The 24808-nt window shown below is 49.6% G+C and overlaps 1 protein-coding gene across 1 annotated transcript in view; it reads left to right on the top strand.

Annotated features, from left to right (window-relative positions):
* The window catches only part of Wnt5b (Wnt family member 5B), a 115535-nt gene extending 95651 nt beyond the window's left edge, over positions 1-19884 (top strand). The window contains exons 2-5 of the mRNA XM_051155227.1: positions 3561-3700; positions 5183-5430; positions 11645-11937; positions 19034-19884. Coding sequence (XP_051011184.1) covers positions 3579-3700; positions 5183-5430; positions 11645-11937; positions 19034-19492 — 1122 coding nt within the window. The 5' untranslated portion in view covers positions 3561-3578 and the 3' untranslated portion in view covers positions 19493-19884. The remainder of the gene's footprint in view (positions 1-3560; positions 3701-5182; positions 5431-11644; positions 11938-19033) is intronic.
* The last annotated feature ends 4924 nt before the right edge of the window (positions 19885-24808 follow it).

Here is a 24808-nt window from a genome sequence, read left to right as displayed (position 1 = left end):
CTCTAGCACTTGTGCCTAGCCCCCACTCCTCACACAAATAAGTAAATGTAGTAAAATGCTTAAGTAAAAAATAATTTCATTAGCCAGGTGTGGTGGCGCGCACCTGTACCCCCAAGCACTCTGGAGGCAGAGGCAGGCAGATGGCTATGAGTTCAAGGCTAACCTGGTCTACCAAGGGAGTCCAGGCCAAACAAGGCTACACAGAAAAACCCTGTCTCAAAAAACAAAACAAAACAAAAAACTGCATTAAAAACAACAATAACTGATTGCTGGACACAAAACTATGTCTAGGTTGAGCTTGGCAATTTGAGTTCCTGTGATGCTGACACTAATCAGTGCAGACCACACTTGCAGGAACCTAGAGTTTCCACAGTTAGAAAACTGAAAATTAAAGACTTTAATAAAGAAGCCATGACACAGAGGTCAATTAGCTGGCTCTTTGGTTTCTCGGAGTACAACAGTGTGGATGGAGAGTAGGAAATAAGCTTTAAGATACTCTGCAAACGCTGGGCGGTGGTGGCACTCACCTTTAATCCCAGCACTCGGGAGGCAGAGGTAGGTGGACTGCTGTGAGTTCGAGGCCAGCCTGATCTACAAAGGAAGTTCCAGGACAGCCAGGGCCATTACATAGAGAAACCCTGTCTTGAAAAACTAACCAACCCAAAGGTACTTTGGAAACACAGTCAAAGGCCTTGGCAGCTGACTTGATAAGCCAGTCAGAGAGGAGCCTGAAGGACAGCAAGGGAGCATCCAGGAAGAGAGCTAGAGGACAGGATCCCGGCAGGGATGAGAGGAACCTGAGGCTGGTTTTCAGGGCATGCCTTGCTTAATTCACTCAGCTTCATGGTGAGGCGGGTGGCGCCCAATGACAGAAGGAGTGAGCATTTTCCTGGATGGTGGCTTTTGAATGTCCCATGGGGATTAGACACCAGGCACTGGAAGTACACCCTGAATCTCATAAGCCAGAGCTGTCCCAAGAACTCAGAGATGGTTGAAGGCCTCCTTTACTGCAGTGTCTCTCCTTTCCTTCCAACATACTCGCCTTCCGACCACAACAGGTCATCACAGGAGATCTATTGGAAGCTCGCACTTTTCCAAGGCCCTCTACTCAGCGCCCGCAGCCTGGTAGTGCCTGCTCCTTGGACTCTGGCAACACATCTATGCCCTGTGTCTTAGAGTGGACTTGAGTTATTTTTACCCGGTGGGACCAAAACATCTCAGTTAGCTCCACACTGTCCATGCCGACACACCCTGCAACCATGTCAGAAGTGCAGGTGGCTGCCCAGTATCCGTTCTTGGACCACTTCTGGCCAGAACAGAGCTCCTGAGGACACTGATGGCTGCCTTGTTTCATGTACCATGTATGACAGACAGTGGGAACAACACCCATAACATAAGAATTTTTGTTTGGGTTTTTCTTTGGTTGCTTGGGTTTGGGGTGATCTTTACATTTTTCACTCATAATGGTCTGAGAACTCGGTGGTGCCCAGGGAGACTGTGGGTATGCACAGGAGGGCTGCTGGGGCCTGTTGCATTCTCCCTTTATGTTTCTGTGGCAAGGAAGTGTGGAATTTGCAGCCCCTGTGAGGTCTGGCCCTGGACAGCATATCAGCTTCTGACCCTGGGCAGTCAAACACAGTGATGTTATCAGGCACTGGCTGCCTGTCTCTGAATCGATGCCCTCTCCGACTCCCAGTTTGGTGTTGGTAGGACTTAGGATCTGCAGAAAGATTTCCAAAGAGCCCGTTAGAGGTGTGAGATGGGACACCTGGGGTGAGGAGGCTCAGGGAGATCGGTGTTACTCATTGGGAGAAACCTGTGCTGCTTGGTAGTGAGACTGGGACAAGGGGCAGGGTGCTGGTGCCAGGCCGTGGTGTTTTGGCCAGGGCAACTAGAGAAGGCTAAATAGTAGCCACGAAGGACTGGGAGGAGAAGCTGGGGATGTTTGGACAAGGAGGCTCTTTGAAGTTTTTCCCCTGTGTATCCTCTGTATCCCAGACCCAGACCCTCCCCCTCCCCCCCCCCCATAAAACCATTAGCTTCTGGAGCCAGCCCTATCTCTACCCCATCTCTCTAAATTCTGCATTCACAGACCTCCCATCCCGAGGTGGAGAAGGAGGATTTATTGGGGTGGGGGTGTGTGGGAGGGGGGAGGGACACCCTTCTGAGGAGGCAGTGAAGCTGGTTAGGAAAGTTGGAGTTGTTAGTGGCCTGGGCTAGAGGCCGGGTCATTTCCGAGCCAGTTCTACATGACAAAAGCTAAGGAGCAAATCTCTCTTTGATCTGCGGCTTGCTGGGGCCCCCCACACCTGCCTGTTGGCGCCCGGCCCCAGCAGAGACCTCTAGCAGGAAAGCCAAAAGGGGTGGGGAGCAAGCTTGTCCCAACTCTCCGAGTCGGCTCCAGCTACCATCCTCTCTTAGTGGCCCCAGGTCAAATATGTCTCCCAGACCAACGGTCTAAAAAGCATCTGCCGCCCCCTCCCGGAGAGTCTATCGATTCAGAAGCTCAGGATCAGTGTGGTGAGCCAACGCGGGACTGCCTGGAGCTTGTGGTGTGTGCGTGTGTGTGTGTGTGTGTGTGTGTGTGTGTGTGTGTGTGTGTGAGAGAGAGAGAGAGAGAGAGAGAGAGAGAGAGAGAGAGAGAGAGAGAGAGAGAGAGAGAGAGAGAGAGAGAGAGCGCGCACTAGCGCATTCAAATGAGAACCTCGGAATAGGTGGGCATTTGGTCAGTTGCTCTAGGATGTCAAAGCTGTATTTTCCAAATGTCCAGGGTTTCCCGGATTGGTGTTTTCACCCAAGACAAAGGCAGGAACACCAATTCAGCAAGCATGGGGCCAGGACCTCCCGGAAGATTTGGAAGAAGTGGTCCATAGCTGGCGTTATCCAGATGCCGGTGTGGCCTTTCAAAGGCCAGAGTGTTGGGGGAGGAGACTAGCCACCAAAGCCTGCTCCTGGCAGGCTCCTGCATTGATGTTTTCTCCCTGCCACTACTACCTAAGAGTAAACAAAGGTCTGCGGTCAGAAAACTTCAGAGCCGGAAGGATACAGCCTCCTGTTTGGGTGTAACCCATACAAAGAAGAAGATAGAATTAAACCTCTGAAGTGGGTGGTTTTTTAAAAAGTGTGTGTGTGTGTGTGTGTGTGTGTGTGTGTGTGTGTGTGTGTGTGTGCGCGCGTCCCTGTGTCTCCATCCTCTTGTCCTCTGCTCTGCTCCAGAAGGCTACATGTGCTTCTTAATTGCTGCACCAGGCACACTCTTGAAATGGTCTGTTTTCATTTGCTTCTTCTGGCTTCACAGCTCACTGTTTCCTCTGGAACTGGGTCCTAAGTAGGAGTCCCATAGTGTAATGCGAAGGACTCAGGGCCCAGTGGCAGCAGAGATACCCAGTAAGAGGAGGTTGGAAAGGGCCAAGTTTCTCTGGGGGCCAGAATTGGCCCTCACTTGTCTTCACTCCCCCCCCACCTCCGCTCCCCAGCTCATCCTTTGAGTTTCTCTGCACTGTTCTCATCGCCCCTGTGGCATGTGCACGCTGGCTGACTGTCTTTGCTTCCATCTCCAGGGAGCTCCGCTTTGGAAGATGTTGGTCCCAGGGCACTGGGATGGGTGGAGGCCGACCATGCCCAGCCTGCTGCTGCTGCTGTTCCTGGCAGCTCTGCTCTCCAGCTGGGCCCAGCTACTGACTGACGCCAACTCCTGGTGGTGAGTGAGAGGACTGAGGTCTAGCCTGTACCTTGAGGCTTCTTGGGTAATCAAGCTGTGAAGCCCCATGGGAGGGATCACACCTTTATCTGAGGAATACCAGGGGACTCTTCCATCCCAGGAAGACCACAAGGGTGGTCCTCTCCCTCAAGCTCCCGGAGGGGAGAGTTTCATAGAAAAGAATCTAGGCTTTGTTCGCATGATTATTTTCCCCCTTAGATACTGTATAAGACCCTTTGTGGAAAATTCACCCTGTGAATCGCTACAAAAAGCTTTGATTGCTGGGTGTGGTGGCGCACGCCTTTAATCCCAGCACTCGGGAGGCAGAGGCAGGCGGATTGCTGTGAGTTCCAGGCCAGCGTGGTCTACAAAGCGAGTCCAGGACAGCCACGGCTACACAGAGAAACCCTGTCATGAATGAGACCCTTAGGTTCATAGTTCATTCTTAGCAAAACACACACACACACACACACACACACACACACACACACACACACACACACACACCCCTCACCCCCTTGAGCCCAGTAGTTCAAGGTCATCTTGTAGAACAAGGGAGACCTCTGTCACAAAAACAGAAGGGGGTGTGAGTATATTTTTATGTGTAGTGTATGTATGCATGTATATGCCTAGTGTGGTGTTGCTGTCTCTCCGTGTGTTTCTTTGCTGGTAGAAGCAGATGGAATAAAATTCCTCCTTGATCAGCCTGAAGGCCTAGGAGGGCTTTGTAGAAAGAACCAAGTGACCTCTTTTGTTTTTTCGTGGCCATTGTGTTTGCCAAGTAGACATGGAGATGGCACAGTCTGTGCCGGACGTGTTTTTATTCAGATGGAGAATCAGTAAGTTCTTCATCTTATTTAGCACTTGTCATATGTGCCAGATGATGAGCAAACGTAGCCCCCAAGCCGATGGCAGAGGCCTGGCATACACAGAGGTGGAGAGAGAGAGCATCAGGCTGTGTGAAGTGGATTCTGTCTTAAAGGCACAGGAGATTTGCATTAAAGGAATAGCTTACCTTCCATCAAGCACCCCGTACTTGCCTACACTCCTTATTCTGTGCACACACACACACACACACACACACACACACACACACACACACACTGTTGGTTAACTTTTTCTGCTCTCTCACTGCCCCTTTCAGCCTCCTCTGCCCACCCTCATCCTTTAGGACAGTTCAAATGTTTGTTATGTTTTGTTTTGTTGTCACCTCCCCCCCCAAATTCCCCCCCCAATAGGGTCTCACTCTGGTTGTCCTGGAACTCATACCGTAGACCTCGAACTCACAGAGATCTGCTTGCCTCTGCCTCCCACGTGCTGGGATTAAAGGCATGAACCACCATAGCCTTCTCTGGGCTCAAGTCTCCTTCCAGACCCTTTGTCCAGAGCCTTGTACGTGGAGAACACTGCAGAGAGGGGGCTGAGTGACCGCTATGGGGTGTTCAAGGCTGCACCTTCTCCCCTTCTGGATTGCTATTGTAGGTCGCTAGCTCTGAATCCGGTGCAGAGACCTGAGATGTTCATCATTGGCGCTCAGCCCGTGTGCAGCCAGCTTCCTGGGCTTTCCCCAGGCCAGAGAAAGCTGTGTCAGTTGTATCAAGAACACATGTCCTACATCGGGGAGGGAGCCAAGACGGGCATCAGGGAGTGCCAGCACCAGTTCCGACAGAGGCGGTGGAACTGCAGCACAGTGGACAACGTGTCTGTCTTTGGCAGAGTCATGCAGATAGGTAAGAGGCCACTTGAGCTTGGCTTGGCCACAGGAACCTATGTCTTCATGTCTGGGGGCAGGTCTCCTCCTCAAGACTGGTGCGTTGGTAGCATGAGATTTCTAGCTGCATCGTGTTAAATGGGAGAGAGGGCCAGTCCCACAAAGCATTATAGCAATAACCGGCTCTGTGTTCCTCTATCTCAGACTCGCCCTGGGGCTGTCTGTGACTCACTCTGGGAGGGAATGAAACCTCTGACTAAGGAGGGATTAGAGACCCGCCTGCCTGCCTGCAGGGGCTGCTTTTGTCTCTTCTAGAAGGGCCTTTAAAAAAAAGTCTTCACAGAGTCTCAGAAGAGAAAATCTCAAGTCCGTATGTTTAACATCTAAGATTTTCACTTGAGTCCTTGAGCAAGAGGTGAAAACTTGGTGCCAGGTTGGTAATAGCTGTCATTAGCCAGGCTCCTGGAGCCAGGCAGGCTTTCTCCTTTGAAAAGGGAAGGGGTAGGAGAGGAAGGTGAGAGGACCACTGCTCTGGGTCTCTCTCCCCTCCCCTGTCCTGCAGCTGGTGAGATCACTGGCTGTCCCATTGTCCAGATGGAGGTGTGATCTGAGTCTAATTGTTTTAGGTCCTTTTGAAATGCAATTCTCCCCTCCCTGGCAAGAAATTGAGAAACCAGGCCCTATTCGACAGGGTCTTATCTACAGAGCCATAAAAGGAAGGTGTTAGTAATCTTGTCTCTGCCTTCTCCTGGACACTCTGTCGCATTTTGGAATTAGCAGGAGGGGCTTTCCCAAAGTAGGCTTGGGGGTGGGTAGAGATTTTGAAGCATCCTATTAGGAAGGGCCCCAGACATCTTTTCCCAGATGGAAAAGTGAAAACAAGGGACGTCTTCTTTGAACCTTGTCCTTGCTTTTGGGATCTGCTCTTGGCTATGCAGGAGGGGTGTGCCCATGTTCCCAGATGGCCTGAGGGGCAGTTTTTCCAGAAAGCTGATTCAGGGTTTGGTGGGATTTGCTTACCGATTCTTCAGATGTCCTCTTAGCAACTGGTCCCCCTCCTTGGCACAGTACTTGTCCTGTTTTGGGTGAGACCATGAGCCTAGTCCTGGTGGGGCGTGGCACCCTCTGTGTCCTGTCTCCCTTCATTCAAGGAATGGCAGACAGAGAGGCCAGTGAAATAGCTCTGCCTGAAAACCTGCTTGGCCTGCAAGCAAGAGGACCTGGGTTGATCTCCAGCACCCACAAAAAAAGGCATGAAGACCTCAATTCAACCACAGCGAAAGATGGGTGCGCTGAGGCGTGCTTGCAATCCCAGAGCTAGAGAGGCAGAGACAGGCAGGTACCTGGGGCTTGCTGGCCAGCCCTGGCAAATCTGTGAGCCCCAGGTCCTTGTCTCGGAAGACAAGGTGGGTAGCTCCTGAGGCAGAACACATAGGGTGTGAGGCAGTGTGATGGGGAGCTGTCTTGGGAGACAAGACTGCCAACACCTTTTTTGTTTTGATTTGATTTTTGGTTTTTTAAGGCAGGGTTTCCCTGTGTAGCCTTGGCTGTCCTGGACTCACAGCGATCCACCTGCCTCTGCCTCCCAAGTGCTGGGATTAAAGATGTGTATCACCACATCCGACTCCAACACCTTCTTTTTATTGTCCTGGGAGTTAAACCCAGTAGGATAGGACCTGACTTCTCAAGGACTTCTGACTCCCACTGCGGAAATGCACACGCACTCCCACACATTGCACACACCAGAACATGCACATGGGGTGGAGGGGTAGGGGGGTGGGGGGGGAGAGCATCAGGAATAGACACTGCTGAGTCTGTGGCATAGTGGGGTGGCTTGTGCAGGGCAAGCCTGCCTCCCAAAGGAGGCACATCTTACTTGATCCCCTTCAGTTACCAACTGGAGTGCTTTGTCTGCTTGACTTTCCCCAACTCTTAGGGCATTGTTTTGTTTTGTTTTGTTTTAGTTTTTCGAGACAGGGTCTCTCTGTGTTAGCCTTGGCTGTCCTGGACTTGCTTTGTAGACCAGGCTGGCCTCGAACTCACAGCAATCCAACTGCCTCTGTCTCCCGAGTGCTAGGATCAAAAGTATGCACCACTGCCCGTTGGGATTTTTTTTTTTTTTTTTTGGTTGTCTGTTTTTGTTGTTGTTTGTTTTTTGTTTTGGGGGGTTTGTTTGGTTTGGTTTGTGTTTTGTTTTCTCGAGACAGGGTTTTTCTGTGTAGCCTTGCTGTCCTGGACTTTATAGACCAGGCTGGCCTCAAACCCAGAGATCCACCTGCCTCTGCCTCCCTGAGTGTTGGAATTACAGATGTGCACTATCTCTAGTCTGGCTTTGTCTGTCTGTTTTTTGAGACAGAATCTCTCAACATAGCCCTGTCTGTCCTGGAACCACTATGAAGACCAGCCTGGGCTCGAACTCACAGAGATCTGCCTACCTCAGCTTCCCTAGTGCTGGGATTAAAGGTGTGTGTCACCATACCCTGACCCCTATTTACTCTCCACGGCTGAAAATTCTTCCTGTGCCCTGGGTGCCTCCTGGGTTCCAGGTGTCAGAGGGCTCCCTTCTTCTTGAAGCTGCCCCAAAAGTCACCACCAGAGGGCAGCAGAACAGTTCAGAAGAGCAGCCTGGCTTAGGAAAGCCTCTGCCTTCCCTCCCTATCCCCCCCTCCCCCCAAGCCATAGGACAGCTTTCCTGGGGTAGGGTCTCTCCCGTTGCTCTGTGGCTATGGCTTGCTAGCCTTGTATCTTTGAGATGGCTTGGTTTTACTTTCATCTGTGACTGTTTCATGTCCAGATAACCCCCACCCACTCAACACACACACACACACACACACACACACACACACACACACACACAGACACACACAGCTTATCTAACCTGTAGTGGGGAATTCTCTCTTGCAGTAATTTCTTACCCAAACCCAGGTGCTGCCCCATGCAGTTAGCACTGTGTCCTTGTCTCAGAGTCTGGCCATGCCCCTCCAGCAGAGGCAGAGTGAGTCCAGTGTGCTAGAGGACACTGAGATCCCAAGCCACCAGAAGTCAGTGTGTGTGTGTGTGTGTGTGTGTCTTCGTGTATTATATTCAGAGCTGGGTATGTGATTTCAAAAGGCATTTGGAGAGGGCTGCTTGGACTCAGAAGCGTATTTGGTAAAGAAATCAGACATATGTAGCTTGGGAGAGAACACATAAAAGGCATGTTTCTTGTTTTCAAACACTGGAGAGCTGTCAAATGGAAAGGGATTAGACAGTGCGGCTCCAGCAGGCAGAAATTACAAGGAGGCGTATTTTGGTTTCATATGAGAAGGAACTTTCTAGTGATAGAATAATTTTTTTTAAAAAAAGAAAGAAGGAAGCTTTAATCCCGGCACTCAGGAGGCAGAGGCAGGCATATCACTGTGAGTTTGAGGCTAGCCTGGTCTATAAAGTGAGTCCAGGACAGCCAGGGTTATCTGAGATTCGATCTTGCTCCAGGTAGTATGTCAAGGGTTGAGGGCATTTCTGGAAGAGTTTTCAGGGATGGCTCACTCAGAATAGCACCCAGGCTGCTTCCTTAAGAGCACATAATGCTCTTCCAGAGTTCAGTTCCCGACACCTACATTAGACTGCTCATAACTGGCTCTGGGGAGACCCAGTGCCCTCTGCTGGCCTCCACAGGCACTGCACTCACATGCATATTTCTCTACAAAGACATACACACACATGCACAATTAAAATAGTTTCTTTTTTTTAAGATTTATTTATTTATCAATTATGTATACAGTGATCTGCCTGCATGTACTCCTGCACATCAGAAGAGGGCATCAGATCACATTACAGGTGGTTGTGAGCCACCATGTGGTTGTCTGGAATTGAACTCAGGGCCTCTGGAAGAGTAGTCAGTGCTCCCAACCTCTGAGCCATCTCTCCAGCCCCTAAAATAGTTTCATTTTTAAAGAGCATCCTGGACTATCTTACTATCCCAGCATTCACTGCTACAGTCAGCAATGGGGCAAGTGTCCGTTGTAGCAGCCGGATCACAGTGGAGCCTCCTACTACTGGGTGGAGGTTTCATGGGGTGTTTACACACTACCAGAGCTGATCACTATTAGTTGTGAAAAACTGATTCACTCAGTGTGATCTGGTTTCTGCATCACTGTGTGGTGCCAAGGCAATCAGGAAGTAGGGATCACTCCAGACCTTTCCTTTGAGATCCATCCTATTGCTTATTTATATGTACGTGTGCACACCTATGTTTCTGTGTGCAGGAGCTAGAGGTCACAATAGGTCATGAGCCACCTGACATGGGTGCTGGGAGCCAAACTCCAGCCTTCTGTAAGATCAGGAACTACTCTTAACTGTGGAGTCATCTCCCTGGTCTTCAGACCTTTTAATTGGTTATGGGTTTCTGCCTCTTCACCCTTGGGGACAGGACTGTGGTGTCTCCTTCTCATTATGGAGATGTGGGAGAGTCCGAAAAGGAGAACAGGACATTCTAGCCAGTACAATGACAAATCCAAGAGAAGTCTGTGACCTGCTAACAACCACTTCTCTCACTATCTGATCCCACACAAGTGTCATTTGTTATTTGTTAAATCAGCTTTCAGGGGATATCATTAAAGTCATATACAATTTGCTATTTAAGCCGGGTATGGTGGTGCACGCCTTTAATCCCAGCACTCTGGAGGCAGAGGTAGGTGGATCGCTGTGAGTTCAAGTTCAGTCTGGTCTACAAAGTGAGTCCAGGACAGCCAAGGCTACACAGAGAAACCCTGTCTTGAAAAACAAAAACAAAAACAAAAAACCAACAATTCACCATTTAAAGGTGACTCCATTTAAAAGTGTCTTCAGTGTATTTACTAGATGTGCAACTGTAACCACTAATCCCAGAGCATTTGTATTAACCCTTAACTGTCACTGTCTAATCCCCAGCTCCAGCCCTAGGATACAGTGAATCTGTCTCAATGGATTTTTTTCCCATTCTGGACATTCCTATAAATGAGATCAAACAATACATGGCAGTTATACTTGATGCAGTTATTTAAAGGTTTATCCATGTCATGAAATATATTAGAACTTCACTCCTGTCAGTATTTCACTGTATGGATAACAGCACGTTGTATTTAGCCTCTCTCTGGCTATTATGAATCATGCTGCAACAAACATCCGTTGGGAAACATTTGGACACGTATCTTTGTTTCCGTTGGGCATATTTTTAGGAGTAGAATTGCTGGGTCATCTGGGAACTCTATTAATTTCCAAAGCATCTGCACCCAATAACATCCCCATCCACAGTGCATTAGAGCATGCACCATGGCAGATTTTAAGTAGATTGCTGTTCCAATAAAGAGGAACATAGTTGGGACTCTTTATAGAAAAATGACCGTTGGCTGAAATTTCAGGTGTGGCTCCCCAGTGCTCATGAATTGGGAGGCAGTGTGGGGCCTGAGGAAGAGAGAGAAACCACAGGACTATTCTAGACACTGTTGTCTAGTTCACTTTCTATTCCTGGCCTCTGCCAGGGTCCCACAGACAGCGGCAGCCACGACGAAGACAAACACACAGATGTGTAGCTTAGGGGTGGGAGCGAAAAGGTGTCTAAAGAAGCTATTCTTTGCCTGGAGAGATGGCTCAGAGGTTAAGAACACTGACTGCTCTTCCGGAGGTCCTGAGTTTAATTCCCAGCAACCATGTGATGGCTCACAGCCATCTATAGTGTGATCTGATGCTCTCTTCTGGCAGGCAGGTGTACATGCAGGCAAAGCCCTGTATACATAATAAACAAACAAACAAATCTTTGTTGAGGAAGAAGAAGAAGAAACAGAAGAAGAAGAAGAGGAAGAAGAAGAAGAAGAAGAAGAAGAAGAAGAAGAAGAAGAAGAAGAAGAAGAAGAAGAAGAAGAAAGCGGCGGCGGCAGCAGCAGCAGCAGCTATTCTTGCTTGGGTGCAGACTTTGCTCTGTTAATCTCAATTTCTTCTCCAGTCTCATTCTGTTAGTTCAAATGGTCCATAAATTGCAGGAAGTCCATTTTCCCTTTATTTACAGCTTCCTCCAAGGATGGGTGTACAATGGATAGAGTCTGTGTCACAGAGCAGAGCTAGGGTCAAGAAGCAAAAATCAAAAGCAGCCAGGGACTACAAAATGGAAAGGGCAGGCACTCCTCAGGACAGCTGCCCTACAGCCAAGCAGAGGGAAAGAAAGGCCTTCTTCAGAGGAGAGTGACCTGTGTGTCATCTATTGTCCCCTCCTGCAGGTAGCCGGGAGACTGCCTTCACCTATGCAGTGAGTGCTGCCGGTGTGGTGAACGCCATCAGCCGAGCTTGCCGAGAGGGCGAGCTGTCCACCTGTGGCTGCAGCCGTGCCGCGAGGCCCAAGGACCTGCCACGAGACTGGCTGTGGGGTGGCTGTGGGGATAACGTGGAGTACGGCTACCGCTTTGCCAAGGAGTTTGTGGATGCCCGAGAGCGTGAGAAGAACTTCGCCAAGGGATCAGAGGAGCAGGGCCGAGCCCTCATGAACCTGCTGAACAACGAGGCTGGCCGCCGGGTAAGCTGCCCTGCCCTCCCGAGCACTGCCACGGAGGCCACGGGTGCCAGCCCGCATGCCTTGTCCCTGAGCTGGTCCTTTTCTGTGTGCACCACTTGGAGTGCAGTTGCCTTTCTTTTTAGCGGGTGTGGGGGAGTGTTTTTGTGTTTGTTTATTTGTTTCTTTGGTGGTGGTGGCAGCTTCTTTGTTTTCAGACAGAATCTCACTCTGTAGCTCTGGCCGGCCTGCCATGCTTGCCAGGCTGGCCTCAAACTCAGAGAGCCATCTGCCTTTGCCTCCTGCATGCTGGGATTGAAGGTGTGTGTGTGCAGGTGAAGATGACACATGCAGCCTGTGTCTTTTTTATTTATTTTATATACAGTACTCTGTCTGCATGTAACACCTATCCACCAGAAGAGGGCACCAGATCTCATTAGAGATGGTTATGAGGCACCATATGGTTGCTGGGAATTGAACTCAGGACCTTTGGAAGTGCAGACTGCTCTTAACCTCTAAGCCATCTCTCCAGCCCTGTTTTGTTTTGATATTTATTTATGTATATGAGTGCTCTATCTGCATGAACACCGCCTCAGATCACATGGTAGATGGTTGTGAGCCACCATGTGGTTGCCAGGAATTGAACTCAGGACCTCTGGAAAGAGCAGACAGTGCTCTTATCTGCTGAGCCATCTCTCCAGCCCCTCTGTATCTGCTTTTAAAAATGAGGTCTTGTTGCCACGTCTGTCTTCAAGCTCCTGGGCTCAGGACATCTTTTCTGCCCCCACCTCCTAGGAGCTCTCCTAATTGTCACTTTTCTAACTTTTTCACTTCAGATGACAGCAGTCCCTCTAGAACTAAGATATGATGCTTGGTCTTGGCCCACCCTCCTCAAGATGATTGGATGGTTAGGCCATTAAGCCTGGCCTGGGATTTATGGTTTGTTACAGCATCAGGAGAGCGTAGGGCTGACTTTGAGGTGCTGCTATGGAGCAGATACAGAGCCACAGCCCAGAAGCACATGAGGGGCAACGGCAGAAGCGGTCTGCACTGGCAGGCTTAGACTGAAGTGGGAGTGAGGACACGTCTGTCTTGTTAGGGTTTAGTAGAAGCTGAACGCGAGTGTCTTGTCATAGTAGTACATGCCTGGTTGTACACACACACACACACACACACACACACACACACACACACACACACACCATTCTTTCCACTATCTCTGGAGACAGCACAATGGCACCTGCGCTCTTTTTTTTTTTTTTTTTCCCTGAGACAGGGTCTCTCTGTGTAGCCTTGGTTGTCCTAGACTCACTCTAGGGCCCGGCTGGCCTTGAACTCACAGCGATCTGCCTGCCTCTGCCTCCCGAGTGCTGGTACTCCTTTATTCCTTGCGGCTTCCTTAAATGTTGCCTCTGAGGACAGCTGCCCCGCTGTGGCCCATTGCCCATCTCTTTTTCTCTTGAATGCCTGCTTTTTAGCCTCTTTCAAAAGTGGACATCTACAATCCCAGGTACAAGGGGGACTGAGGCAGGAGGATCGCTTGAGTCTAACTCAGAGCCAGGCTTGGTGAGACCCTACCTCAAAACCAAAACAAAGCCGGGCATGGTGGCGCACGCCTCTAATCCCAGCACTTAGGAGGCAGAAGCAGCTGGATCACTGTGAGTTTGAGGCCAGCCTGATCTATAAAAGTGAGCCCAGGACAGCCAAGGCTAACACAGAGAGACCCTGTCTCGATAAACCAAAAACCAAAACAACAACAACAAAAAACCCAAGATAGATCTGAGCTCAAAGGCCACCCACTCCCCAGGCTTCATGCCCTGAGCCTGAGCGATGCGTTTGATTGTTCTTATCCTGCTTTTCACTGATGAAGGACAGCTAGGGTAGCCGCTCTTCTCTGTGCTGCCACTTCCCATGGTTGCAACCTGGCACACGTGAGTGTGTTGCCTCCTAATGGTTAAGTAAGAGATCCACTTCATAGAATGAGGGAGAAGGATGTGGCAGCCCAGCTTCCAGCTCGTCTCTGGCGCTGTGACATTGCCAGGAGCCAGGCAGCACCCTGATCAGTACTGAAGGGAGAGGGGAGACATCACCTTCCTTCCCTTCACGGTGTGACCCGACTTTTGCTGGCTTTTCCTTTTATTGACCTTCATCGTCTGTTTGTGCTGGCCCCTTCTCTGGCTGGGTGGCCCCTTGATGACCTCTTTCCTGCCTTCCTCTGTCTGGCTCCCAGGCTTTAGCTCCTTCCCCCAGGCTGCACACCTCTTTCTCAGTGCCTTCTCTCTCCCTTGTCTCTCTCTGTGTCTCTCTGTGTCTCTGTCTCTGTCTCTGTCTCTCTCTCTCTCTCTCTGTCTCTCTCTCTCTCTCTGCCACAGGTTGGGAACACTTGCCCGTACTTTTTTTTTTTTTTTCCGAGACAGGGTTTCTCTGTGTAGCCTTGGCTGTCCTGGACTCACCTTGTAGACCAGGCTGGCCTCGAACTTAACGGCGATCCACCTGCCTCTGCCTCCCGAGTGCTGGGATTAAAGGCGTGCACCACCACCGCCTGGCCTCATACTTTTTTTTTTTTTTATAATCTATTTATTTATTTGTTATGTATACAATGCTCTGCCTGCATGTACACCTTCAGGCCAGGAGAGGGCATCAGATCACATTATAGATGGTTCTGAGCCATCATGTGGTTGCTGGGAATTGAACTTAAGACCTCCGGAAGAGCAGTCAGGGCTCTTAACCACTGAGGCATCTCTCCAGCCCTCCCTGCCACTTTTTTTTTTTTTTTTTTTTTTAAATCACTGTCTAGGGAGCTCTATCCATCAATCACCACCTGGGACATCGGTACTATGTTTAGCTCCCACTTCCTTGCGTGCACAGGAACGTCTCCAGGGAGGATTGCACAATGACAGGGTTGAAAAGAGCCCAGACTAGTACTTTAAGACCAGAATAAGCAAGAACAGCAGCAGATGATCTACCATCTGCCACCATGCCCACAGCAGAAGTCCCATGTGCTTTGGTGGGAGCCTCTCCCTCTGGCAGCTCCCTCTGGACATGGAGGCAAGGCCAGCAGGGTGGTACTGCTCAGCCACACAGTACCACACACAGAGATGTCTATGCGAGTAAGGCCTTTGGGGAGAGTGGGAGCCTTTGTCTAATACTGGCGACGCACCTGTCATGTACCAAGTATGGTACTATGAGATAGATACAGCCTGGAACCTTAATATTGGGGTGTGTGGCAAAAGCCCCCTTCCCCTACAAAAAACGAAAACAGCACTCATTGTACAGACCTAGCAAGACTGGAACTGGCTATGTAGCCCAGGCTGACCTCAGATTCCCAGCAGTCAGCCTGCTTCTGCCTTTTGAGTAATAGGATTATAGGAATTAGCCTCCAACCCCAGATCTTACAGAGAAAAAATAAAACAAAAACAACTCAGAAAAAAACAAAACTAGAGAGTGTTAAAAATGACACAGTAGGGCTGGAGAGATGGCTCAGAGGTTAAGAGCACTGTCTGTTCTTCCAGAGGTCCTGAGTTCAATTCCCAGGAACTACATCTGGTGTCCCATTCTGGTGTGCAGGTGTACATGCAGGCAAAACATTGTATACATAATAAATAAATCTTTAAAAAAAGAAAAGTGACACAGAGAGTCAGGTGGTGGTGGCGCACCCACACTCTTTTGATTCCAGTAGAGGCAGGCTAATTGATGAGTTGGAGGCCAGCCTGGTCTACAGAGTGAGTTCCAGGACAGCCAAAGCTACACAGAGAAACTCTATCTTGAAAGGTATCTGCCCCCCAAAAGAAAGAAAGTAAAAGAGAAAAAGAATGACACAGAGTTTCTCTATGTAGCCCAGGCTAGCCTCAAATTCATGACAGTCATCCTCCCTTCACTTTTCAGAATGCTGGGATTACAGGTGCGACTGTGAACTGGGACTGAAATATTTGTTTAAAATGTATTCATTTATTATATATACAGTGCTTTGCCTGCATGTAACAGCTGCAGGCCAGAAGAGGGCCCCAGATGTCATTGGAGATGGTTGTGAGCCACCATGTGGTTGCTGGGAATTGAACTCAGGACCTTTGGAAGAACATCCATCTCTCCAGCCCGACTAAAACATGTTTTAAAAAGCATTTTGTCATCTTTTGTTTTGTGGCACTGGGGATCAAATCGAGGCTCTTCCACATGCTAGGCAAATGCTCTACCACACACCACATCTCCAACTCCATAGTGTATATAGTCTGTTAGTGTTTTAGTGAGCAGGAAGGGCCCCACATTAGCATTACCTCCTCTTTCTTCCCAGAAGTATCAGTAATGAAAAAAAAGAGAATAAATATTATGATGTCTGCAGTTTCTTCTTCAAGGGCAAGGATTGGGTGGCTTTCTAAACAGTAACGAGAAGCAGCCTTTCTCCTCAGACTCGTCATGTGTCACGTCTGTGAGGTGGCCACTCCCTCCTCCTTCCCCTGCTGTTTACCCCCTTTAGAGACATTTATCCTGCTCCCTGGAGGCTCAGCAGCTGCAGAGTACACAGCCCTCCTCCGTGAGGCAAGGACCATTTCTAGAGAGAGGCAGGCTAGAACTCAGGCCTGTGATTTGGGCCAGAAGGTAACTGCAGGGCCTACCTGTTAGTTCTTGTTGGGAGGGGGTGTCCTTGGAAGCTGTCAGGCCAAGCGCTGGTGCCTTTAGCCTTGGGGAAGGTCTCCCTTCCCTTCCCTGCGCTAAGCTTAGGGTGTGTGGTTGGCGTGTAGACTCTCTTCTGGACAGGCCTAATTGGTGCCCAAGACTCTCTAGAGATTCAGCCTTGGGGATAATTCCCTATTAGGAAAATAGCCTCCCCCCGCCCCCCCAGCTCTGAGACAGGGTTTCTCTGTGTAGCCTTGACTGTCGTGGACTTGCTTTGTAGACCAGGCTGGCCTTGAACTCACAGCAATCCACCTGCCTCTGCCTCTTGAGTGTTGGGATTAAAGGCAGCTACCACCACTACCTGGCTAGGAAAACAACCTTTTAAAGTGTTCAGGAAGGCTGGGCACGAGTGGCGCACACCTTTAATCCCAGCACTTGGGAGGCAGAGGCAGGCGGATCGCTGTGAGTTTGAGGCCAGCTAGTCTACAAAGGGAGTTCAGGACAGCCAAGATAACACAGAGAAACCCTGTCTCTAAACAACAACAACAACAACAAAACAAAAAAGCCAAAATAAAGTGTCCAAGAGTTGGTGGTGATGTTTGTTTCTGGCACCTGTGGTGGCCTCTGCTTAGTGTTGAGTAAAAACATTGTTCTTGGACTCTTGAAAAGAAATCTAAAGCAAACCCTGGAGAGATGAGGCCTGACTCTGGTGAGGATGACAGCTGTAGCCCAGGAAAACATTCATGGCCCAGAGTCATTGCTATCCTGCTGTCTGCCCCCCAGGCCAGCTGCCAAGGGCGGCACAATGGCGCGCCCCTGCTAGGGAGTACTTAGTGACCAGACTTCCGCTCTACTCTGCCTTATAGTTTTGACTTGGGAATAGCCCAAGTTCAAGTCCACTCCACAGTGTCAAGATCCAGTGACTTCCAAGGTCAGTTTGTTCTGGAACAAGTGCTCATGTGGGTAGGCCCGCCATCCTCCTCCCATGGCATGGGTTTGGCGCCATACTCCCAGCCTTTCCCAGCTGGGTGTGAGGGGTGAAGGGTGGTCCTATTTACAGATGTGGCAGCTCACAGGAAGGTCCTGATAGCCAAAAGTCCACCCTAGAACAGGAACCATTCCATTTTGGAGGAATTTAACAGAGGGCTTTCAGCTACCCCAGGCCACGACAGCGTGTGAAACAGCCAAATTCCTTCTTTTCTGACTTGTGCTCCATACTGTGCAAGAGCTAGACACACTTTGTTGAGTTTTATCTGTTTGAAGAGATTTCAACAACGTGGAAAGTCGGAGCCAGGAGCATCATCGGCTCACATCGGCCAGCTGCTTCGGCGGCTGCGGCAAGATCACTTGAGCCCAAAAGTTTGAATGGCATGAGCAGCCTAACAAGACTCCGTTGAAAGGGAGTGAGGTTGGGGGTGGGGAGGAGTGGGTGCCTGCAGAGCATAAGGCTCTGGGCTTGATCCTGGGTACTATATAAACTGGTCACGGTGGCACACGATGGTGGCACGCGCCTATAGCCTTGAAACTGTAGAGGCAGGATCAGAAATTCAAGGTCATCTGTGGCCGTGGAGCACTGTTGAGGTCAGCCTGGGTTACATGACAATGACAGTAGATTATTTTACAAAAGTTCAAGGGGCTGGGGAGCTGGGTCGGTGAGTAGAAGCAGTTGCTCCCCAAGTCTAATAAACCCACATTGGGGTCTCTAGAACCTCTGCAAACAGTCTATGAAGAACCGGAGAATGACGCAGCAGCGGTGGGCCAGCCAGCCTGGCGCATGTGGTGAGGTGGCACAAGTGAGAGGGGCCAGCCGGATGGCTCAGCAGGTAAAGGCACTTTGCCGAGCCAGCCAGACAACCTGGGTTCGATCCCTGGAACCCCCACAGAGGCGGAGCTGTTCTCTGACCTCCACATGCACTGTAATAACTTTATGAGAGAATGTGAGGAGAGAGGGCCTGCCTCAAAACAAGGCAGAAGGGAAGACCCGACTGCGCAAAAGTCTCTGATGCCTATGTGAGCACTGCCACATCTTTATGTGCACCCACTGTGTGTGTGTGTGTGTCTGTCTTCTGTCTGTCTCTCTCTCTCTCTCTCTCTCTCTCTCTCTCTCTCTCTCTCTCTCTCACACACACACACACACACACACTCAAATTCAAAAAACAACCTTTTTGTTGTTTAGGTTAGTTTTGTTTTGTTGAGATAGGGTTTCTCTTCGTGTGACCCTGGCTGACTTATCCTAGATCTCACTTTGTAGACCAGGCTGGTCTCGAACTCACAGAGATCTGCCTGCCTCTGCCTCCTGAGTGCTGGGATTTTAAAGGCATAAGCCACCCCCACCAGGCTCTAAAAACAACTTTTGAAGATGATATTTGGGAGTAACTGTAGGAGTTGAACTTGGGCTGCCAGGCTTAGCCACAAGCCCCCTTTTTCCTACCAAGCTCATTGGCCCACCTCTCCACCTGCTTGACTTTGTCTGTGCCTGTCTCTCCTTACTCTCATCTCTTTCCTCCAGGCTGTGTATAAGATGGCTGATGTCGCCTGCAAATGTCACGGAGTCTCAGGGTCCTGCAGCCTCAAGACCTGCTGGCTCCAGCTGGCAGAGTTCCGCAAGGTGGGGGACCGGTTGAAGGAGAAGTATGACAGTGCCGCAGCCATGCGCATCACCCGCCAGGGCAAGCTGGAACTGGCCAACAGCCGCTTCAACCAGCCCACCCCAGAGGACCTGGTCTATGTGGACCCCAGCCCTGACTACTGCCTGCGTAATGAGACCACAGGCTCACTGGGCACCCAGGGGCGCCTCTGCAACAAGACCTCAGAGGGCACAGATGGCTGTGAGCTCATGTGCTGTGGCCGAGGCTACGACCGCTTCAAGAGCATCCAGGTGGAGCGCTGCCACTGCAGATTCCACTGGTGTTGCTTTGTCAGATGCAAAAAGTGCACTGAGATCGTGGACCAGTATGTCTGCAAATGACTGCACCCGTGCTTCCAGCCCACTCCTTTCTGCCTCACAAGAGTCTATATTATATAAATCTATCTAAATATATTTTATATTTGTACAAAAGGATGAAAGAGAAGAAAAACGGAGAAGAAGAGCTCGAGAGATGCTGGCCCTCTGTGAGGACTAGGCTTTGCTGGTGATTTACAGCCAGTGGGAGAGAACTGGGCTTTCCCCCTGCTTTCTGGGCAGGACTCTCAGAACACGGGCTTGAGAGCATCTTTGCGCCATAGCCTCCAGGAGAGAGGTGGTGATTAGATCAAAGGGGTGGGCCTGTTTCAAATCCGCAGTTCTTTTGGGAAGATGAGTGTCTGTGCCCCTGGCCAGGAGACCCAGAGCCCCTGTGGAAGCTGGAGAGACCTGACAACCCCGATGGTGGTCCAGGTCTTACCCAGATGGCCATGACTTTAGTAAGGGGCCCCTGTGCTAGCTTCTCTCATCTGAGAGCACACTTGCAGGAAAAGCTCCTTCCCCAACACTGGGGGCAAGGTCTCAAGTCACTCTGTGCCTCCCTGGACCCTGGATCTACCTTCTGAGAATGTCACCAGCTCCTGCCGTAAGCTCCTGTGCCCTGTCACATGCGACACCAGGGAAGACATGAAGCAAATCTGGGTTCCGGCTGGGGACCAAGTGCTTGTTACACTGCCGTCCTGCACAGGACAGGAAACTGTTGCTGCTGCCATCACTTCCTCTCAAGGGAGGCTTCACGGACAACAGGGCATGCTGGCAGGTCAGGTCAACTGCCTATGTGTTTGTCATCTCTGCCCGCATGTACAGTATCCCTCCGACATTAAATATCTTTTACTGAAGTGTCTCCCTCTCCTTATTTGGGCACACAATTATTTCTCATGGTTCTCATTTGATACTTTATATTTGGTCCTAAGGATGAAACCCAGGGCATCTTGATATTATGGAGTTTGTGAGCCTTCAGAAAAGACCATAGACTTAATCCAATTACAATTAAAGATTTATTAATTAGCTACTAGCAGGACAAACAGTCTCGGAGCCAAATCTGAAATTGCCGTGAGAAGGGAGGTCAGGATTTGTTTTCAAGTCTTCTCTTCAAGCTTTCCTTTCCAACCATAGTCTCCCAGTCCTCCCAGTTTCTCCTTCCACATCTCCTCTTCCCCCCCCCCCCCCGGTTCCACTCCTCCTCCCTTTAAGGGGAGGGCCTTTCTTCCTTTCTTTCTTTTATTAATATATTTATTTATTCACTTTACATCCGGATCATAGCCCCCTCCCTCCTCTCCTCCCAGTTCCACCCTCATCCTCCTCCCTCTCCCCTGTTCCTCAGAAAAGGGGATTCCCCCCCCCCCCATAGCGCATCAAGTCCTCTTGCCCTGTGGTCCAGCAAGGCAGTCCCCAACCAGGGGAAGTACTTGAAAAGCAGGCAACAGAGACAGCCTCTGCTCCCCTTCCTTGTGGACCCGCATGGAGTCTGAGCTACATCTATGTAGAGGACCCAGGTCTACTCCATGCATGGTCCTTGGTGCTTCCGACTCCACGGGCCCATCTGGGCTCTGGTCAGTTGGCCCTGTTGGTCTTCTTGTGGCGCTCTTGTCACCTTTTATCCCACCCTCACCCCACTTTTCCACTAGACTCCCTACGCTTCACCCAGTGTTTGCCTGTGAGTCTCAGCATCTGTTTCACACTGCTGCTGGGTAGAACCTCTCAGAGGACAACTCGGCTAGGCTCCTGTCTGCAAGCATAGCAGAGTATGGTTAATAGTGTCAGTGGGGTGGGTCTTCGGTTGGGCCAGGCATTGGTTGGACATTCCATCAATGAGGGGGGCATTTTCAAAGGGGAAAACCATAGGAAGATCTTCAATATCTAGGCAAGCAAGCAAGCAAAAAGTGTTCTGCTCTGTTCTGCCAAGGTAACTGACCCAAGACAATCTTTCTATATCTACAGAAACAAAACAACAACAACAACAGAAAAAACCAAACATTTAGTTATATCATAACAAGTAATAGTTAAGGTTGTAAATGTTTGGGTAGAGGGTCACTGAGTCAGGGTTACTGGGAACTTACCTTCTACAACCTGGACTTGGAGACAAATGACTGACTAGTGGGTACCAAGATGGATGCCAAGCATAGGATGGAGTTTCTTTCTTTCTTTTTTTAAAGATAGATTTATTTATTTATTTATTTATTTATTAGGTATACAGTGTTCTGCCTGCACACCAGATCTCATTATAGATGGTTGTGAGCCACCATGTGATTGCTGGGAATTGAACTCAGGACCTTTGGAAGAACAGCCAGTGCTCTTACCTCTGAGCCATCTAAAATATTTTTCAGCTGGTAAAGAGCAAGCCCCGCAAGAGGTGGCTCCTCTTCTAGGGCATACACATCGCCTACCTGATCTCTCACAAGTCTGTTTCCCATCCCACACTTGGGATCAAAACAAAAACATGTTTACATCCACTACACGTGTATGTGCAGAAGCACCATGGTGCCTGAGTGGAGGCCAAAGGATCGCTAGTGGGAGTTAGCTCCCTCCTTCCGCCGTGCGTACTGGCACGGAACTAGGATCATCAGGCCTGGCACCTCCGCCTGCTGAGCCATCTCACTGGTTGTTTTCTCACTACTAGGCATGGAACCCAGGGCCAGGTGGGATTTCTACCACTGAGCCACACTCCCAGCCACCTCCAGCCCCAGAAGGCTCTCAGCTTAATGCTGCTGTAGGCACTGGTCCTTGGCGAAGCTCCGATGACAGGATGCTCTCTGTAGCCTTCTCTGTATTGCCTGCAGTCATGGGCCACAGTATCTGGAACAGGAGATCAAGTAAGGCCAGCCTGGGCTACAGATCCTGTCTTCAATAAAGTAAACTAGGTTCGATGGTGGGGGAAATCATACACATGTACTAATTTTCCTGTGGACTCTGTTTGAAAGACAAGTAACTATCCTGAATGATGTAAAGCCAGGTTTTTCCTTCGGCAGTGTATGAATTCTCCTTCCCCCAGCTTAAGGGAGGATTTGTTTTGGTTCGTGGGTTTGGAACAGCTTACGGCTGTGGCAGCTGCGGTGGGAGGGTGCTCACTCACATCTCTGTGGATCAGGAAGCAGGACTGAAGGAGAGAGAAACCTGTTTTTTATGATCCCAAGTGCGGGATCGGAATGGTCTTGTGAGAGAACAGGTGAGGTTAATCCACTAGAAGACCAACCACCTCGTGTGGGAGTTTGATTGTTGCCACGTGAACAGACTCTGGAAGGAGATATATAAATGAGCCCGGAACTGGATCCGGGGCTTTTTGGAGACTTCGGATAGTTTTGGCTGTTCGTTGCTACTTTGAGATGCTCCTAGAGAGAACCGCTCGAGGGAAGGCTTCAGGGCTCCGGCCCCTGCTGAGGTTCCGGGTTCTGGTTACTCCAGGTTCCAGCAGAAGAAATCCTGCTGATTACGCCAGGAAAATCGCTCCTCGGAACTGATATCCTTACGGTATTGTTATTGTGTTCCTTAACCCTCTTTTCCCAGTGTTTTGGTTAGTCGGATTGTAAGTGACATACGCTTGGTTAATAAGTTGTAATAAAATATATTGGTTAAGAAAATTGAGCCTACAGAGGACCAGAGCAGGCTAAGCTGTAAAACCTCAAGGCCCACTGCACAAAGATCCACACCTCCCAGGAAGGCCCCGCCATCTGGGGTTTCTGCAACTTCACTCAACACCAGTGATAGCCGGGGACCAAGCCACTGTTCAAACAAATGAGCCTGTGTGGACAGTCTGCATCCAAACTATCATAGCCCTTAATATTTTTTCTAGCTTCTCAAAGTCGGAATCTGCCAAGGGGAAATACGTAGGATGGGTAGAGCTGAGATTTCTCTATAAATCACAACAGAGAAGCTACGCAGAGCGTGTGAAAACTTGCTGACACCCTCTGCCTAGTTGCCCCTGCTCCTTGTTATTCCTGTAGCTCACGCTGGTCTTGAACTTGCCACCGCCCTGCCTTATTGCCGGTGTGAAGCGCCACACTTAGCTAGCCTTCTTCTGTCCATTTCCCCGCCTCAGGTGCCGGAATCTAACCTAGGGCCTCATACATGCTAGTCCAAACCAGCTAGCTACATCCCCTGTCCTTTTGTCCTTTAAAAAGTGCATAACATCCAAGATTCCGCTCTCTGGCTGTGGGTAGGGAGGACATGACTGTGAAGTAAGAAATAATTCTACTCACGGGATGTAACCTGTCCTTTTCAGCTTATTATTGAACTCGATAAAGAATGTTAGAGTGAACCTACACAGGTTAACAGAGAGCAAGAGCGTGGATCCTTGGAACATTCTCTGCTCCCACAGGGCCCAAGGCTGGGATCAGCCCAATACCGATGTTTGACTAGCATGTAGTTCTCCATTTGCCCACTGGGTGTCGCTGTGCCATCAAGTCTAGTCGTGTCTTTGTGACTTGCACCTTGGTTCAAAAGTTGAGTGGTTTCAAGTACCTACAGTAAGTGACAGTAAACTGGTCAAGCTTAAAAAAGACATTTTATGCATTCCCCTCTGAATCACAGGGATTGAAAAGAACATAAGATCCCAAAGATAGTGAGAATGGCTGCAAAAATGCCATCTTCTGGCCATGGCACAGCCATTGCAATCAAACTCCCCGCATCTCCCTGCAGCAGGTAAGAATGGTCTTGTCAACTGTCAGTCATGGAGACAAGAGAGACTTATGAGCCTCCTGGCTACAGATAGACTGTGGGAGATGGAGAGTCAGTATCTTCTGTTGTGTACCTACAGAGCTGACCAGTCTCCAAGGGACATCCAAATCCATGGTCAAACTAATGGCCTTGGTTAAACTCAACAGGACACACAACCAAACAAAGGGTGTGAAAACTAGATTGTAGTAGGGGTGGGGACAATAGACAAATGAGGGAGAAGAGAGAATAGGAATGAAAATAATAAGACTGAATTGGGGGTGTTGGGAGGGTAGAGGTAGGGTGGAGGTGACAGCACACACCTTTAATTTTAGCACTTGGGAGGCAGATCTCTGTGAGTTCCAGGACATCCAGGGCTACATAGTGAAACCCTGTCTCAACACACACAAGGGCATGGTGGCACATGCCTTTAATCTCAGCACTCGGGAGGCAGAAACAGACAGATAGCTGTGTGTTCGAGGCCAGCCTGGTCTACAAAGCAAGTCTAGGACAGCCAAGACTACACAGAGAAACCTGTCTTGAAAATCAAAACAGGGTGAAAGCAAGAGGGAGGGAGGAACGGGAGGATACAAGTGATGGGATAACAATTTAGATGTAATCTGAATAAATTAATTTTTAAAAAAAGAAAAACAAAACAAGAACACACATAGA

The sequence above is a fragment of the Acomys russatus genome, chromosome 13 (genome assembly GCF_903995435.1).
Source record: "Acomys russatus chromosome 13, mAcoRus1.1, whole genome shotgun sequence".
Lineage (NCBI taxonomy): Eukaryota > Metazoa > Chordata > Mammalia > Rodentia > Muridae > Acomys > Acomys russatus.
Note: the sequence above shows the minus strand (reverse complement) of the source record. Positions and strands in the feature narration are given on the sequence as shown.